The sequence below is a fragment of the Python bivittatus genome, unplaced genomic scaffold, assembly GCF_059951505.1.
Source record: "Python bivittatus isolate LINGU-HERP-01145 unplaced genomic scaffold, Pbiv_v1 ctg000480_np1212, whole genome shotgun sequence".
Taxonomy (NCBI): domain Eukaryota; kingdom Metazoa; phylum Chordata; class Lepidosauria; order Squamata; family Pythonidae; genus Python; species Python bivittatus.
The window spans coordinates 6,646,423-6,664,164 of NW_028277075.1; the positions used below are offsets into that span (position 1 = coordinate 6,646,423).

At 40.5% G+C, this 17,742-nt stretch overlaps 1 protein-coding gene across 2 annotated transcripts in view; it reads left to right on the forward strand.

The window, feature by feature from the left end:
- The first annotated feature begins 283 nt into the window (after positions 1 to 283).
- Positions 284 to 17,742, forward strand: part of STON2 (stonin 2) — an 85,562-nt gene continuing 68,103 nt past the window's right edge. Inside the window, exons 1-2 of one of the 2 annotated variants that reach the window (XM_007434312.4) lie at positions 284 to 418; positions 14,934 to 15,130. In XM_007434312.4, the coding sequence (XP_007434374.1) occupies positions 15,043 to 15,130 (88 nt within the window). In that variant the 5' untranslated portion in view covers positions 284 to 418; positions 14,934 to 15,042. The remainder of the gene's footprint in view (positions 419 to 14,933; positions 15,131 to 17,742) is intronic. The other variant, XM_025170568.2, reaches the window with a different exon arrangement.

Below are 17,742 nucleotides of genomic sequence, written 5' to 3' on the forward strand. Positions count from 1 at the left end.
AAGATAGCTAACACACGATTAGAATGAATTAATGGTACTAAATTATTATACATTTGTTTCTTTCTGTGGCGGATTAAAACCGGGACATCAACGCTCCGCTCTCCAATACCTCGAGGGAGGGAACACTCGGCCTCACAACGTAATTTGCCGCGCCCACAATCCTCTTCAGCCAATCCCAGCTCGCTTTTGCTCTGCTCCGGCCGGCTCAGGAGATGGCCCAATAGAGAGGCACTGGCTCTTTTCTAAAAAGAAGGAGGGGAGAAGCCGAGTAGCTCTTCCACTTTAAGGGGGCCGCCGGCTGTTGCTTAGCTTTCCTGCCGCTGCTTGGGATTGAATGTTATTTTCCTCGGCACCGTCCAATTTCTCCTCTTTTGTGCCTGGAGCGAGCGGGGGAGCCAAACTCCATGGAGCTTCTCAGGTAATCTGTCTGCTCCAGCCTGTCTTTTACCTCTCTACCCTTCTGCGAACCGAACGAGCAGGTGGAGGATAACCGGCCAGTCGTAGCCAGAGTCCGTCTGGCTCCTCCTTCACCTCTGCTCAGCAGCCCTGATAGGGTCAGTAAGAGAGCCTCACCTTTGTGCAGAAATACGTCTACGGCCATGTTCCCTCTGCTGAATCCCTGAAACTGATCAAAGGAAAGGAGCGTGCTTGGAAGCGTGCATTGCTCGGCGGCGGACTAAACAAAGACCAGATATTAACTGCTTCGCTCCTTCCCTTTCAGTAGCTTGGCTTGGCTTGCCTTAGCTTAGGCTGCGTGCAGATGAAAGACGGGTTATCGAGGTTAGAGTGTAGCTTGTCTCCTTTCTTTCAAAACTCTGTTAAAATATATTTTCGGCAGGAGGCATCGGGAAGTCAAAGAGTGGTGCTTAACCCTCCCCCACACAGTGCGCGATTAGCACTTTTGTATGTAGCTTGGATGAGTTGTGGTTAACTGGTGGCTTGAGGGATTGCTCATAGTCTGGTGATCCAAATGTTCCTACTTTACGGTGCAATCGACTACGAGACTCCTGATAGCTCATTTGCTCGGTAAATGTTAGGTAAACGAGCACAGTGTTTCAGCCCTAACTGCACCCTGTTGCTTTGCATCCTACTATGTTCAGGCATTCCTTCCTAAGATCTTTACCTGGGCAGTTCAAGCACCTGCTTAAAGGGGAAATCATTGTTTCCATCATATGCCCTAGCAACCTGTCAAGGGGCTGCCAGAGGGATGGCTCGCCACTCTGCCAATCAAAACCCACTCTGCAGCTCTTGCAACCTTAATAGACGTTTTCAGGGAGGCAAAAGACAGGAATGGGAGAGTTACAACCAAAGGGGATATTACCTGGATTTCCTCCTTGTAAAATGTTATGACAGAGGATGATTTTACAAATGAAAGCATCTTCTAAAGGTATGCACTCATAACCCAGGGGAGTGGGTGGGGGTGAAGGTTTTGACAAATGCAAATTCACAGTATGTCTTACTTGCCACCCTCCTGTCTTTGAATGCATCAATTACTCCTATACTTAATGTACCAAGCTAAATCTGCTTGTATATTAATATTGTAGGTGGCATTCTCAAGGTTAGAAAATTGAAAAGGCAATTTATAACTTGTCTTGGCTTGTTTTATGAGGTTTAGTAATACACTTACAGTATTAGACAAAAAAGCAGTGGTAAAAATAAAACGCAGTATATGTGGGAATGGTTAAACTGTTGTTTCCTAGATTAATGTAGGGGTGTTATTTAGCACAAAGGGGGAAAATATTTTAGATTTCTGTGCCTGAAGCAAAGAAATATGAGTCTCCTGACCCTCTATCCTGAATCAAGATGCATAGATTCTAAAAGCAGTCTTGACATTTTCCCATTGGGGCAGAAAATCCATCTGTGATCCTCCTTCTCCCTGGTAGTAAAAATATAACACTGAGGCATTAAGTAATTAGCAACATGTTATGCTTTCATACCATCTAACTGAGGGCCCTCAGTTGTTGTTAATGGGGGAAGGGAGCCTAACCTTAGTGGGAAGGACGAGGGGTTCTGTGTGCCTCAGGTGTCAAAAGGTCTTGGAGCACTGCTCACCTTAAATCTATATTATATGTGTGCACATATATCCCTTTCTAAAGAGGAATAGAAACCAGATCTTGGAGAAGTAACAGAAGAAGCCTATTCTGAAAGAAAAGGGGTCAGATATCTGTCATCTTCTATCATTTGAAGAATTCTGCCTTTGTGACAGGGGAAAGAAAAAAACTTTGAAGCATCAATATTGTATTGTTCTTGTGGGAGTGAGGCTTTTGATACTGAATGCCTCAGCTTATGTTATGGCATGGAATGATCAAGGGGACTCTGAAAACTCAGTGTTGCCAATTCATGTTTGCAAATTATTTCCTGAGGAGTAAAGTTGTTGGGTTTGGTTGGAATTAATATTTCACACCAATCCTAGATATTGTAGTTTTATGTCAGTGGTGATCAGTATTTTAGAGGCTAGGGGCTGGATTGATTTTGGAGGTGGGGGACTAATGGCTACTATGGGTGGAGCAATTATAGAAAGCCAGTGGAGTATGTTACATATATAGGATTTTGTTTCTTTCCTGCCTCTTGGGGATGGGTTATATTTGTAGGGGTTTGCTTTTTTTAAAGTGTATTAAGTATATTTTAGTCCATGTACGACAGTTTTGTTGCCCTTTTCATGTAAATGCAGTGGGAAACTGTTCTAATAAATTTGTGCAATTGTACCACTGAAAATTAATACTAAAACGAAAGGGGATTCCAGTGACTGCAAAACAGAAGTTGGTGACTGCATGTAGCCTCAGGTTGCCTGATCCTTTTCTTTGCGAGAGGCTGACATCTGAGGATCTGGATAAGCAAAGGCGTAAGGAACCCCAACATAAGATAGCCGGAAGGAATGCAGGAGCCAGTGAATTGACCGTCAGAAAACCCGGTGGAAAGATAGGTGAGTGAAGCTTGAGAGAAAAGATAGAGGAGATTAGATTGTTCTCAAGTTCTTTCCTTCAACAAGAAGGAGCCAAATTAGAAGTCAAGGCTGAATCTCACTGTCAGTAACAGAGCTCGTAGCAGTATACAAAGCATTCTCTTTAGGTTTACTATACAGTCATGTGAAAAAGTAAGTACATCCCATGTAAAGTTTATTATTTTTTTAAACATGTGGACATGTCAATATTTTATCTTCCTTCAAACAGTAGATAAAGATAAAAGTGATATATCTGGAAAAAAAACTTTGAAAATTGACTTTGCATTCATTTATTCAACAAAAAATTAACAGATATGCCATTTCTTTCTATGGGGAAAGTAAGTACACCTTTGGCTCTAATACCTGGTATTGCCCTCTTTGGCAGAAACAGCCTCAAGTAAGCATTTCTTATAACTGTCTACCTTCTCTGACATTGACTGGGAGGAGTTTTTTCCTATTCCTTCATGCAGTTTTTTTCAGCTGTGCAACATTTGAGGGGTTTCTTGCATGCACAGCCCATTTCAAATGATCCCACAACATCTCAGTGATATTTAAATCTGGGCTTTGACCTGGCCATTCCAGAACCTACCCACCCACCCACCCACCCACCCTCCCTCCCTCCCAGCCATTCCTTGGTGGATTTCCTCTAATGTTTAGGGTTGTTCTTATATTGTAAGGTCCACTTTTGGTTGAGTGTCAATTTCTGACAGATGGTCTCACATTATCCTCAAGCACCTTCTAGAACAATGAAGAATTCATAGTAGGTTCTGTGATAGTGAGCTACCCAGACCCTGATGCAGCAAAGCAACCCCAAACCATAACATTTCCACCACCATGCTTTACAGTTGGTATCAAGTTCTTCTGGTGAAATGTTGTCTGGTTTTAACCAAACATGTCTTCTGGTACTGTGACCAAATAATTATCTTTGTCTTGTTTGTCCAGAGCACATTGTTCCCGATGTTCTGGTCTTTGCCCAGGTGTTCATGAGCAAACTTTAGTCTTGCCGTAATGTTCTTTCTGGACAGCAAAGGTTTCCCTTGGCACACCTCCCACATAGATCTAATTTATGCAGCTTCTTTCTAATGGAAGACTCATGCACTTTGACATCAGTAGTGGCAAGAACTACCTGTAGGTCACATGATGAAATTCTCGTGTTCTTAGAGACTTCTTTCAGCATCTTGCATTTTGCTCTCAGGCTGAACTTGCTGGGACAGCTTGGCCTAGGCAGATTGGCAGTTATTTGAAATCTTCTCTACTTGTAGCTGATCTTGTGGGCAATGGAATGATTGATGTCCAATTGTTTGGCGATCTTTTTAAATCCCTTCCCAGACTCATAGGCATCGACAATCTTCTTTCTGAAGGTCTTAGAGAGCTCTTTCACCCTAGGCATGATGATACACACACTTCAACAATGAAGAGCAAATCAAACTAAATGACTGAGGTTTAAATAAGACACGTTCCTCCCAGATCCTTTCTAATGTTTTAAACACTTGCACCTGATCCAGTGCACCTGATTCTAGTTTTAGATATTTGAATTAGTGATAAATGTAGAGGTGTACTTACTTTTTCCATATGCGAAATTTGCATTTATGTTTATTTAAATTACACAATGGGTTGCAAAAGTAAATGGTGCATGATATTTGTTATATCTCCTTTATGTATCAATATTGTTAAAATGAAGATCAAATATCTGTATGTTGAAATATGTTTTAAAAATCAAACATTTCAATGGTTTGATGAGAAGCCCAATGGCTTCTGTAAAGATGTCCCAGATCATTTACAAAAATGTCCTAGAAAACAGGGCTATATAGATATGCAAAGGGTGAGTGCAAGTTTATCTGTCTGCCACAACTTGGTCCCCCTTTGCCTGGGTGAGTGAGTATTGAGAAAGTTCTGAAACCTGCATTCCCCAGCTTTATTTGTCTATATTTTTATTTAAACATATAGGCATTTTTTAAAAAGCCTGCTGAATCAGAATACCTTTGCTGCTGCCTCAAAACATCCTTCTCTGACCACCATGATGAAGAAAATGACAAAATCTGCATCATGTCATCATGAAGCAAACTCCACCCCTCTGTACTTATGTCTCAGCATTGAACACAAGTATATAAATAGTGGGGTTTTCATTGTGGCATCATGATGCACATTTTGTCATATTCCCCACCCCACCAGTGTCTATGCTGCTGTCCCCAAGAAAGTGACCTTCAGCTGTATACTGCCTCCAGAAATATAGATTCCATATAATGAGCATGGTCATTTGCTATTGTTCTTCATGGGTTTATCTAATCCTCTTTTCAGATCATTAAGTTAGTAGCCAACCACACAGACTATGGAGTCATTGGTGCTCTCTGAGCTTGGTTGCTTGATTGCAGACGTTTCATTACCCAACTAGGTAACATCAGTCAATCAAACAACCAAGCTCAGAGAGCACCAAGGACTCCACAGTTCAACCCTGAGCTTCTGTTAGTACCAGATAGCTCAATGGCAATCAATTCTTACTACAATATTTAAGTCAAATCAGTCGCTGCATAATATAGTAGGAGACGGCAGCCTCAGGTACAACCCTTGAGAGGGAGAGCACAGCCATAAGATGTTAGAGAACAGAATTGTGTATTAGGTTTCTGTAGTCCTTTGGAAATAATTTGTAAAAAGTGCTTTGGAGCATGCTGTATGCCCTCTGAAGCTGTTGCGTGAGTTGTGTGACAGCCCTTCTTTGAAATCATATCTGAAGCATTGTATCCGCACAGCCCTGTTGTGGGTGCTTCCTAACCTCACTGTAGGTACAGCGGAAGATGCTCTGTCACTGGCTTTAAAGATTAATTGCCCATTCTGTCAACTTCTTTATATTGAGTCAGTTTCTTTCCATAGAAAGGATTATACTTTGAGCTGTTCCTAGTTTTAGTGATACTTGTCCAGTTTCCAAATACTTCCCAGAAATGAGGGGGAAATGTATCCCTTTGGGTTGCTGAATCCTAAAGTCATACCTTGCAAACTTGGAAAGTCCACGTTTTGTTCTGCAGTTTTCAAGTGTAAAATGTTCCATTCAGATTATGCCAGACTTGTTTCCATAGTCGGCTTGGGCATTAGCAGCTTATTCCAATAATGGTGATTTTAGCAAGAGGCAGAAGAGAAATGTTACATTCTGAAATCCTGCCTGCTCCTTCAGAGGATCAGTTTAAGTAGTTGACATAGGATGTCCTTCCTCATGGAAAAGTATTTCAGCTTGGGTCAAGTAGCAGTTCCTCAGCAAAGACGAAAGAGAAGCATTGAGGAAATGACCTTACTTTCCTGTTGATGGCTTCACCAGGCCTCTTATAGCTCCTATTTCCCACTAAGAGGGAGTCAGCGTGGCCTACCCCTTCCTGTTGCTAAGCAACAACTCACAGATCCTCAACGTAACATTCTTCCAATTCACCTCAAATGGCTCAATTCTGGGGCTAATGAGTTTTGGAAATTTCCATACGTACAGGTAGTCCTCAAGTTACGATGGCAGTTGGGACCAAAATTTCCATCGCTAAATGATGTGGTCATAAAGTGTGAATCATGTGACCACATCACTTAGCAATGGCAATCCCTGGAGTCCCCATTGCTGTCGTTAAGAGAGGGTCATAGGTCAATAAGCAAGCACCTCCTTGGAACTCCCTACCAGCTTCCAACAACCAGAGTCAGTGGGGAGGCCGGCAGGAAGTTGCAAGACCCAGGCGGTTCACAAGCAGGCCAGCAGGCAAGCTGCTGCTGGGCAGGAGAGGGAGTGAGGGGTGCGTGGGTGGCCAGGAGACATGGCACAAATGCAGTGGGGCTTTGGATGGCTGCTACCCGGTGGGAGAGGGCGTGCGAGTGGCAGGGGAGGCACGGCACAAGTATGGCAGGGCTTGGGGTGGCTGCTTCCGGGTGAGGGAGTGTGCGCAAATGGCGGGGTGGGTGCATGAGTGGCCGGGAAAGCACAGTGCCAGCACAGTGAGGTTCAGGGAGGGTGTGTGGGTGGGAAAGACTTACCTGAGCAACTTGCAACCTTCCCTGCTGGCAAATCGCAAACATGTGACCCCGGAACACTGCAACCATCGTAAGTGCAAGCTTGTGGCCAAGCACCCAGATCGCAATCACGTGACCATGAGGATGCTGGGACAGCCAGAACTTTGAGGACTGGTCATAACCACCACTCATTCAGTGCTGTTGTAACTTCGAATGGTCACTGAATGAGCTATCGTTAACTAAGAACTATCTGTATATGCTTATAAAACAACTTTAAGAGGTGAACACCTGCAGCAAAAAACAGGTACATTGAAGGACCTGGTTAGTGCAATAACTGCACTGTTGTCAGTGTACAATAATCATGTATATCTTTTTGCAGTCTATTTGCAGAATTTTGTTGCTAGAAAAAATGCAGCTCTCGGTCTAGTGGCATATTGACTACAGTAGGAAATACTATTGCCTTCCTGGCTTGGCTTGTTCACTTGAATCATCCTGCTAAGTGCTAGGAAGATACTTTTATACATATTAACTTCTACAACCAGAGATCTTTGGACTGCTGAAAGGAAAAACCATTCCATTTACTTAGTTTCCATTCTACTAATAACTGAAGAATTTTAGAGCAAGAATAGATCGAAATTAATTGATTATATAACTGTGAGCTCTTTTTCTCTTCACAAATTGTCTGATTCAAAGGCTTTCCTGCCCTCCAAAAGACAGTGTAATCTCTTCAATAAAAGCAGAATTCATGGCAGTTTTACACATGCATATTTTATAATATCATTTATAGAAGTTTATAAATGATGTCCCTTTATTTATGTCCCTCTATAAGCAACTGAAGAAGGGATTTGAATCTGAGAAAAAATGAGTATATTTTGTTTATGACTAAAAGTTATTGTTTTCCACTCACAAACAGGCATTGTGAAGAAAATAATTTTGCCTGAATTGAAATTAAATGAAAGAAATTGGTAAGCTGAGAACACCAAGGATTTTGATTCCCACACAGGGAATGATGTTGATATGCTGTGAGCTGCCCAGAATCAATTGGAGTCAGGCAGTGTGTAAGTTGAATTCTTAAAATAAATACATAAATAAAACAGAAGAAATAAGCCTGGAAGGACGTACCTCTCTAAGAATCGAATGTCATTTATCTATGCATTTTGAATTCAAGACATTTCTTGTCCCTATTGGTTCCTAACTGCTATGAGTAACTAATGCCAGGGGAAGACCTTAAAGGTGTCTTTCTGAATTCTTTGTTTGCAGTTAGTACTGTTTGGTATCTGATACTATACCATGGTATGGTGAAAGTAGAAAACTAGTTTATATCACAGATTGGCATATTATTACACTGAGCAGGGCAATCAACAATAAAAGACAGAATTTCCCTCAAAGAGAAAAAAGTTTGATCTACTAAGAAAACAACACTCAAAGATTCTCATTATAGGTGACATAAATGTAAGGGAAGAGGCAAAAGGAACAGTTCTGCTATCTAATGTATGATTACATAAAACATGGATTATTAAATAAATCACCGTTGGCTGGGCTTGTACAATGTGCTAAATCATAAACTATGACTTATAGCCCACATAGACTGCATTATGCTTTAGAGTATGTGAACCAGACCTCTGCTAGGTTACATACCAGGAATTTCATCGGGCCAGGTTAAAGCACAGGTTTAACCAGCACAATTGTCCTATGTGACTCTATAGAGCTTTTGCAGTGCATACAAATTAATGACATGGAGAGGCAACCTCATATGAGTCTCATTGGACTGACTGTACATACAAGGCGACAGACAACTACAGAAATCATCCTGGCTTTGGAGTGCAGATATATAATTGGAAAATTGTTTGCACATACAAATAATGCACCATAGGAGGTCATGAGTTGTATATCAAGTTAATTCTTCACATAAACATTATTTTAAAGAGTTCATGCAATAATGTTTTAACAGTGTGCTTACATGAAGTAACATATTTTGTTTGAAGTAACATATTTTGATGCTGTTCCTCTTTGGTTTGCTGTAATACTTGCTTGAATCTTTCAAGAGTAGAGACACACTCTCAGTCTGCAGGGTAGAATAGCCATGAACTTCAATAACTAGCAGTCAGAAGACACAATGAAAATCCTTAATCTCACAAAACATGGACAGACTCAACCATAGACATGTAGAAATAAACAATATTTACAGATCATTTAAAAGAGACAATAAAAAAAGCTAAGAAGGAAACCAAAGGGCCAGCAAAACCAAAAGACCAGAACACAAATTCTCCAGCAGCCAACACCCAGACAAGCAAGGATTAACACCAGGCAAACAATCAAGCAGAAAACAACACCTTAACCAAGGAGAAAACCACACCCCCACCAACACTGGCAGGGCAAGGTACTGTATATAAACAGGGAGAAAACCCCACACTTGCACTGATGATGTTACCTAGTTGGGTAATGAAACATCTGCAAGCAAACAACCAAGCTCAGAGAGCACCAAGGACTCTAAAGAATAGCCTCTGTGGTCAAGATCTTATGAACTTAGCTATTTCATCTTGGTTGTCCATGAATCTAGTGGAATTGCAAGGAGATAGATATAGATAAACACACATACACACACACATATATACATACACACATATACATATATAGACACACATACATATATATACACACAAACACATACTCATTTTCATTCTATGGGGAGATCCACTTCACATATTTTGCTTGGCTTTCCCTCTACAACCCAGGTGTATCCTGGCAGAACTTTGCAATTCAGTGACAGATTACCATTGGAATGTCAATAACATTCTGTACCATCCCCAAAAGAAACTCGTCTCTATTTAGTGGCAGCTGATACTCATAGGAATTGCTGAGGTACAAGGCAATTAATGGTCATCTGCCCCAGGGCTTTGTAGTAGATAGAACCAAAACTCTAAGTAGAACCAAGATAGAAGGGAATGTTTTAAGTAGAAACCTGTTTTTTTACAAAAATGAAGTGACCCAAGCAGGGAAATCTGAAGGAAAGTAAACTGAAAAATAATAGCATTTTAAATGTGACAAAATGATATCCTACTGGGCAAAGATAGATTTGATTGATTGATTATTGCCATTAAGTTGGTGTTGACTCTTAGCAACACATAGATACAAAGTGAAATAAAACCACAGTATTTCTAGGGAGTTAACAAATGCAGTCTGGGTTGCATAACAGAGGAAAGTGGGTTAATGACTTAAGTTCCCACAATATTCTAAATGAAGCATTGTTTTGTGGCTTCCCCAACTTGGTATTTTCTGCAGGTATATGTTTGACCTTCTATTCAGAATTCCTCAGCCAACAGTGGACATAACAGAATTCTGAGAGGTAAAAACTGCACTTCTGGAGTGGTGCCATGCTTGGGGAAAGCTTTTCTGAAGCATTGTGGGAAATTAAAACAGCATTTCCAGAGAGGTCCCAGGGGTACATGAGGATATTACATATTGAGATCTTTTGAAAAGGAAGAGGGAGAGAACAATTTCAGCTCAGATAACAGAATGTCCTGTGAGAGATAAAGGAAAACATTAGTATTACAGTATTCTTGTTTAGATATTTGTGAGTCCTGGGCTCAGATGGGTCCTGGGAGGAAGATTAATCTGAAGGGTTATCATTCAAAGACAAGTATTTTAAAGGCAAATCATCTGCTACCAGATTTGTGAGCTAGGATTAAAAGAATCTTGCTCCTGCATTATAAATTTTCCATTGTATAAATGAATTAGTCTTATTTAGGCATTGTAACAAAACGTAAATAGTGCGATTCAGATTCTGCTTTTACCCAGTCATGCTTGTGGTTCTCTCTGAGCCTGAAAGCAATGAAGAATGTGTTCAGAAATAACAAATGAACTTGCTAAATTGTACAACAGATTTATTTAAACTAACTATCAGTTTTTCTTTCTTTGTGAAAGAGCGATGTACCATTGCCAGTAGGCGGAGGAACATAAACATGAAGGAAAGCAATGTTATACCAGCAGTGCTCATTTTCTTGTCATCTTTTTGAGGTTTTTTTCTGGATACTTAAAAAAGAAAAAAGGAAGGAAATTCTCTCATTGGCTTCTTCTGTGAACCTCTAGATAAAATATTTTTCTTCTTTGTGTCCTGCCTTCACCTTTCTTTCAGGATATTTTCATTGAAGCTGCTTGGAAAAAGTCAATGCTGTATCTGAAAATTATTCAAATTATACTTAGCCAGAAATTTAAGTATACAGTAAGCCAAAAGAACAGTTTGAACCAGTCAGGTGGGGGAAAAAACAGCAAAATACTGAAGTCCATAGATCCCTCCCTGTCTCAAGGGCAAAACCAAAAAGAACATAACATTGCCTGTGACCTTAAATGTCTTGGATAGAGATCTGCATAACTGGTTCGTTTGTTTAAAATAGAGCTATTGCTTGGGACTGAGACCCTTTTTCACACTTAAATTTTAAGTATTGTATAGCTTTAATGGGAAAAAAGGAGGAATAAGAGTGATTTACTCAAATGTCACAGTTGTGAAGGAAACTTGTCAGCTCACTTCCCTGCCAAGAACAGGGAAGCTGTATAAAGATAAAGAAACTGTTTTCAGTGTAGTGGCTTAAATTCAAAATGTCCAAGTCCCTGTTCATAATGTTCTAAATTGGTTTGTTACGAGTTTTTTTCTTTAATGGTAGGAAGAGGTTCCTATGCTACTAAGAACTATGCAGCGATCCCCATCTCAGGGACAAAACCAGAAAGAACACATGCCATCTACAGTATAATCTTAATTTTCTTAAATGGGAATGTCGCCACCACACTGCTTGTTTACAGTATGGCTTCTGCTTGCCTAAAAATGTTGCAGACTTTTTTTATGCTTACAGTAGTTGTATAACTTTGCTGAGAAAAGAGAGCAATAAAGATTTATTTAGACTTCATAATTGCAAAGGAAATTTGTCAATTTCTTTGACAAGAACAAAGAAGCTGCATAATGATAAATGAACTGTTTCTAGCACAGTCATAGCACAGTCATTCCCAACTTTTTTTTTTTTTTTTTGCAGCATCTCATTCCAATGTTCTTCTCCACCCTGTTTGAAAAATGTTAAAATTGTGTGTGAATTCTGATGGAACCCTCGAGAGGATAAATCATGGCTCTTTGTGCATTTTTATATTGGCCCAAGGCTACCCAGCTGGCTTTGTGCCTAAGACGGGTCTCACGGTTCCTAGCCCAGTGCCTTAACCACTACGCCAAACTGGCTCTCACAATAAATACATTGGGCGCCAAAGTGTCTTATATCATGGATTACACTGACAATTCTTACAAATATTATTTCATTGATATTTTGTAATCTCTACAATCTTAAATTCTTTATAGTTCTGATTTATTAACTGAATGCATTGCTAATTATAGTTGTGGACAAAGAGACTACAAACTCTGACAAAGAGTACTTGCATAACCTTAACACCAAACATATCACTTGTTTCTCAATGTTCTCCTACCTCCTTCACTTTTACTGCCCTCTTGAACTTCTCAGTCAACCTCCAGAAGGCACTGCTATCCTAGTCGTTAAGGAAATCCAGATTCCAACTTCACTATGGAGTCTTTGGGTGACTTTGGGCCAATCTCTCCCTCCCACTCTCTCCATCCTACTTTATGGGATTACTTTTGTGGAGATAAAATGAGGGGAAAATCCCCTTAAATGCTACTTTGAACTCCCAAAGAAAGGTAAAGCAATTAATAACATACGTACATACATATATAAAAATGACATTTGAATATATAGTTACATATCACTGCATTTTTATATCTGGAGAAGAGTATATAGGCATTTGAAGGCAACTCACCTGTCTGGCATAATTCTTCTTCCAAGCTAGAGGAATAATAACTGATATTTGACCTTGTTTAGAAGCCATTTTCAATTCCTCAGACTTACTTCAACGCTAGTCCAAGCTATTTTGCTGCCTGAAGCAGAGCATAATACCTTAGGTCAATCAAATTATGTTAGCATCTGTGCTTCACCAGAGCCTCTCCCTGTTCCTGGCAGTAAACTATAACAATAAATAATTATTTGCTGCCGTTTTATAACATCCATAATCTGGAGCCTGAAGCAGCTACGTTGTGATAAGATCAGCTCTAAGCTCTTTTTGGACAAGACTAGGGAGAAGCAGTCTTATTTCTGCACTAATTCCATTAGAAGATAATTTTACTTCTTTTACTTCTTGCCTTTAAAATGGTTTAGATTATTATTGGTTACTGCCTTGCATTTTTTCTGTGTTCATTCTCTGCTTAATGGTGTACCTATATAACTTCAAATTTGTTGTGAGCTACTTAGAACACTAGGGATGATAGACCCACAATATTTTAAAATAAATATATCTTTTTTTAAAAAAAAATTCTGTGGCTGATGGGATTCAACTTCTCTGAGCCTAAGCAGAGCATTAGAATTATTTATTTCATCAAACTTATGAAGCTGACCAAATCTGAGTGGCTTACAATAAAAACAGCCATTTAAAAAAAAAAAGCTGATAAAATGGCCAAACCAGAATAAAAATAATGGAAACCAAAAAGAACAAGACCCGATTATGCAAAATATCTCACAAAACATCCCAGGGCTTGGGGAAAGAGGCAGATCTTTGAGGCTTGCTTAAATTATGGCCAGGCCAAGGCAACACAAACCTTTCGGGGGGTACCATTCCAGAGGACAGGTGCCACAACAGAGGAGGCCTGCTTCCGGGAACCCATTAGATGACATTGTTTCAAGGATGGGACCCAGAACATACCCCTGTGCTGGATTTTACAGAGTGGGCAGAAACGATGGGAGAAAGGTGGTCTCACGGGTAATCAGGCCCTATGTTATGAAGAGCTTTATAGATCACCAGCATACCTTGAATTATATCCAGTCACCAGTAGCCAGTTTAGCTTGCACAGCAGAGGTGTTTCATGAGAGTTCTGAGGCATACCTACAACTGCTCATGCAACTGCATTCTGGACCTGTTGCAATTTCCTTCATGCAGAGTGCTGTGTTATCATCAAAAGCTTTTGTGGACTAAGACTTAAACCAAGACTTAGCAACATGGTATTTGCAGGCTCCATGGCATGTGTGAGCCCTCCCAGATGGCATTTGTAGAACCTCAACGTTCAGTTTTTTTAAATAATAAATGACCAAAATCCCAGGGGATTTCCAATCCCATAAGATTTCTGGGTTCTTGACTAAAATGTCATGAGATTTTGAGTGAGAACACCAGAATCACATTGTTTTTATTTTGGCATCCACTCTACAGACCATTTGTAATCTTTCACAAAGCACCAGTGTGCCATAAATCACAGGCTTGGAATAACTCTACTAATCTACAGCCTGCTATGGGAATTGATGTGTTCTATGTTTGAACTGTGTTGTGAAAGAACTTGCAGCAGAAAACCTATACCCTCTTTTCAGCATTAGGGTCATATTATGCTCCAGTGGTTCATTGTCCCATAAGAATGTTCTTTGTTGGCTTGACTTTATTGGATTTTTTATAGTTACTGATAAAGAAATAGTTGGAAGTTAAGATTGTCCAACAAAATTCTAAACATGCCACTAATTGTAGTGATTACATTTGTTTTTGCAGAGTTGTAAGCAGGAAGAGCAAATATCAGTACATTTTTATGTCTGTGGCTGCACCAGTAAATCTATTTACATTACAAATATACAAGGCAGAAGATGCAGAGCAACTTTGACTTTGATAATGTTAGTTATCATTAATCATTCTTGTGTAATACAGAAAGCATTGAAAATGAGAGGGAAATGATGCTACACACATAGTAGCAAAACCTATGGAAACTGATGGAAAGAATGATAGACAGTGTATTGATACACAGTAATTAAGGTAATGACAGTGAAGTAGATGCAGGTATTGTCAGTGTCTTATTGTCTAGCTCTGCTTTGCTAAATAAATATTATATTCTGATATATTATTAATGTCATTTAGAGTGGTAGAGAAAAACACAGACTATTTTTCTTATATATAATGAAGCTATACAGCTAAATTGCATATTCCTAAAATTTCTTCCTTATAGGTGTGTTTCAAATTAAAGAAAGAGCAATTGACAGTCAGCTGGAGTGTCTGTTCTGTATTGTTGTATTAGATTCTGATTTTGTGAAGATGAGTAGGAAACTGCAACAAGCATGACATCTTTGGCCAACATCATTCCTTCCCAACAAACTGAGTGGGTCTCCTTCAGTGATGGTCTGCACCTTTCTGTTACCTCCCAAGGTAAATTTCTCTCTGATGACATAGATTATTGCTATTTATTGAAATGAATTACCATTTGAATTCAGCTCTAGTTGAAAACAAAAACCTCCTGTGGCTTGCAGTGAATACAGCTTCTACATATGCACAATTCTCCATCCCCTTCCCCCCATCTGTGGGTTTTTATCCCTTTCTCAATTGCATGTTACAAGAAGAATTCTCCTGAAAAAGACTAAGGAAAACCTTGTGTCTAAGTTTCTTGTGATTATCCTGATCTGCTGACCAGAACCCAGGTGGTCCAGTGTAAAATGTAATCATAGTTATATAGCAGGTATAGGGTACAGCTGTGGAGTGTCCACTGTAATTTAAAAATAAAGAATTCAAAATTGTAAAAAACTTGGAAGATTCCACTATCCTTGAATAAAAAATAGTTGGATTTTGGAGTGGAAATTCTAAAATCTAGGGAGAGTATTGAAAACTGGTAAGATTTCAAGTGATTAAAAAATGTTTTGAAGAGAAGAAGCCTGGGGTCAAAAATGTTGTCTAATGCTGAAATATAGTATTACAGTGAATCCCATCAGCCATTAAGCTCATAGGGTAAATTTGGATCAGTCACTCAGTGTATCTCAAAAGATGGCTATGAAGATAAAATGAGGGCATGATGTCCAGTTTCCTTGGCTTCTGGGAGGAAGCAGGATAAAAATAGTCCTAAGGATAAGATTTCAGTTAGGCAACTAGGACATAGTAGATCATGGTTTAAAAAGAGAAAGAGAACACAGTAGTATGCTTTGATACAATTAGGTTTAGAGAACTAAGAATTGTATTGGTGTAAGTGGAAATGTGGGTCAAGCTAAACCATTTATGGGATTCCTTCCATGTCTATAGTTTTATGATTCTCTGGGCAGAGCTTTTTGTTACAAAAAACTGAGGGATGATGGGTTTTTTTGGCAAAAAGGAGGCAAGCAGTAGTCCTATGCCCCTTTTTCCTTTTCTTTCTGTAATATCTTCATTTTACATTCCATATGCAGCTATTTTAATATGTATTTGCCCATTTCACCTACATAATAACTGGCTTCATACATCAAACTAATCCATGGTCTCTTTTGACAGTGATCTGTTGAATTAGCTTTGGTGGCTGGATTCAGCTATAATAGAAAATCATAGACCATGATTTAGAAGTCACAAAAATTGGGTTCATATGTCCTACTAATCAGTCCAAACAAACCACATAAGGAGAGTCTGAAGGTAGAAGTGGAAGGGAGTTTGAAGGTACTCAGTGTGGCTACTGTGTTTCTCTGTTCAGCAAACAGCTTTAAAGTCACTGTATACCATTAACAGAAGTTAACAGATGATAAAGTTGTCTATTTTGTATAAATCAAACAATTGTGGTGGTAAGAGCGGCGAAACATCAGTATTTCCCTGCTCTTATTGCATTTGCAGAATGCCACCCAATGGCCCTGTTTAGAATCACCCGATCCCTGTTGGGGAGAGGGGGTTCAGAAAACCATTTACAGGGCCACACTGAGGAATTTTCTGAGCATCTGCAGGATAAAGTCGCTTGGATCCGTTCTAAGTTGGACGCCAAGCGTGAGGCATGGTCTGGAGAGATGCCCGGGAAACGTCTTTGCCAAGTTATCTGGGACCAGTTTGATCCTGTTGGTCCTGAGGAAGTGGACAGGATCCTCTGGACTGTAAATGCCACCACATGCCCTTTAGATCCATGTCCCTCCTGGCTGGTGAGGGCAGCCAGGGAGGGGACATGTGGTTGGGTCCTGGTGATGGTTAATACATCCTTGAGAGAAGGGATGTTCCCGGCGTTTAAGGAGGTGCTGATGCATCCCCTCCTCAAGAAACCATCGCTGGACCCTACTGTTCTGGATAATTTCCGTCCAGTCTCCCACCTCCCCTTTATGGGAAAGATGGTTGAGAAGGTGGTGGCACTGCAGCTCCAGAGGATTTTGGATGATACAGATTATCTGGACCCCTTTCAGTCAGATTTCAGGCCCGCATATGGAACAGAAACAGCATTGGTCGCACTTATGGATGATCTCTGGCGGAAACAGGATGGAGGTGGTGCATCCATCCTGGCTCTCCTTGACCTCTCAGCGGCTTTCGATACCATCGACCATGGTATCCTTCTGGACCGACTCAGGGAGTTGGGGTGGGCAGCGTAGTCTTGCGTTGGTTCCCCTCCTTCCTCCAGGGCTGGTCCCAGTTGGCGTTGATAGGGAAGGAGAGATCGGGCCCATGCCCCCCCCCCATGGGGTGCTGCAGGGTTCAGTACTCCTCTCCTTTTTAGCATCTACATGAAACTGCTGGGTGAGTTCATCCGTCTCCATGGGATGAGGTATCATCAGTATACATCTCCATCCCAGGGGAAGTAAGTGATGCTGTGGCTGCCCTTTCCAGGTGCCTGGAGGCTGTGGGGGTCTGGATGGGGAACAACAGGCTTCAGCTGAACCCTGGCAAGACGGAGTGGCTGTGGGTTACTGGCCCCTCGGCCCCTAGGAATTTGCCAACTTTGGTTCTGGATGGGGTTGCACTGCCCCAGACAGATCCAGTGCGTAACTTGGGGGTCCTCTTGGACTCATGACTCCTGCTCGAAGAGTAGGTGGCAGTCATGGCCAAGAGGGCCT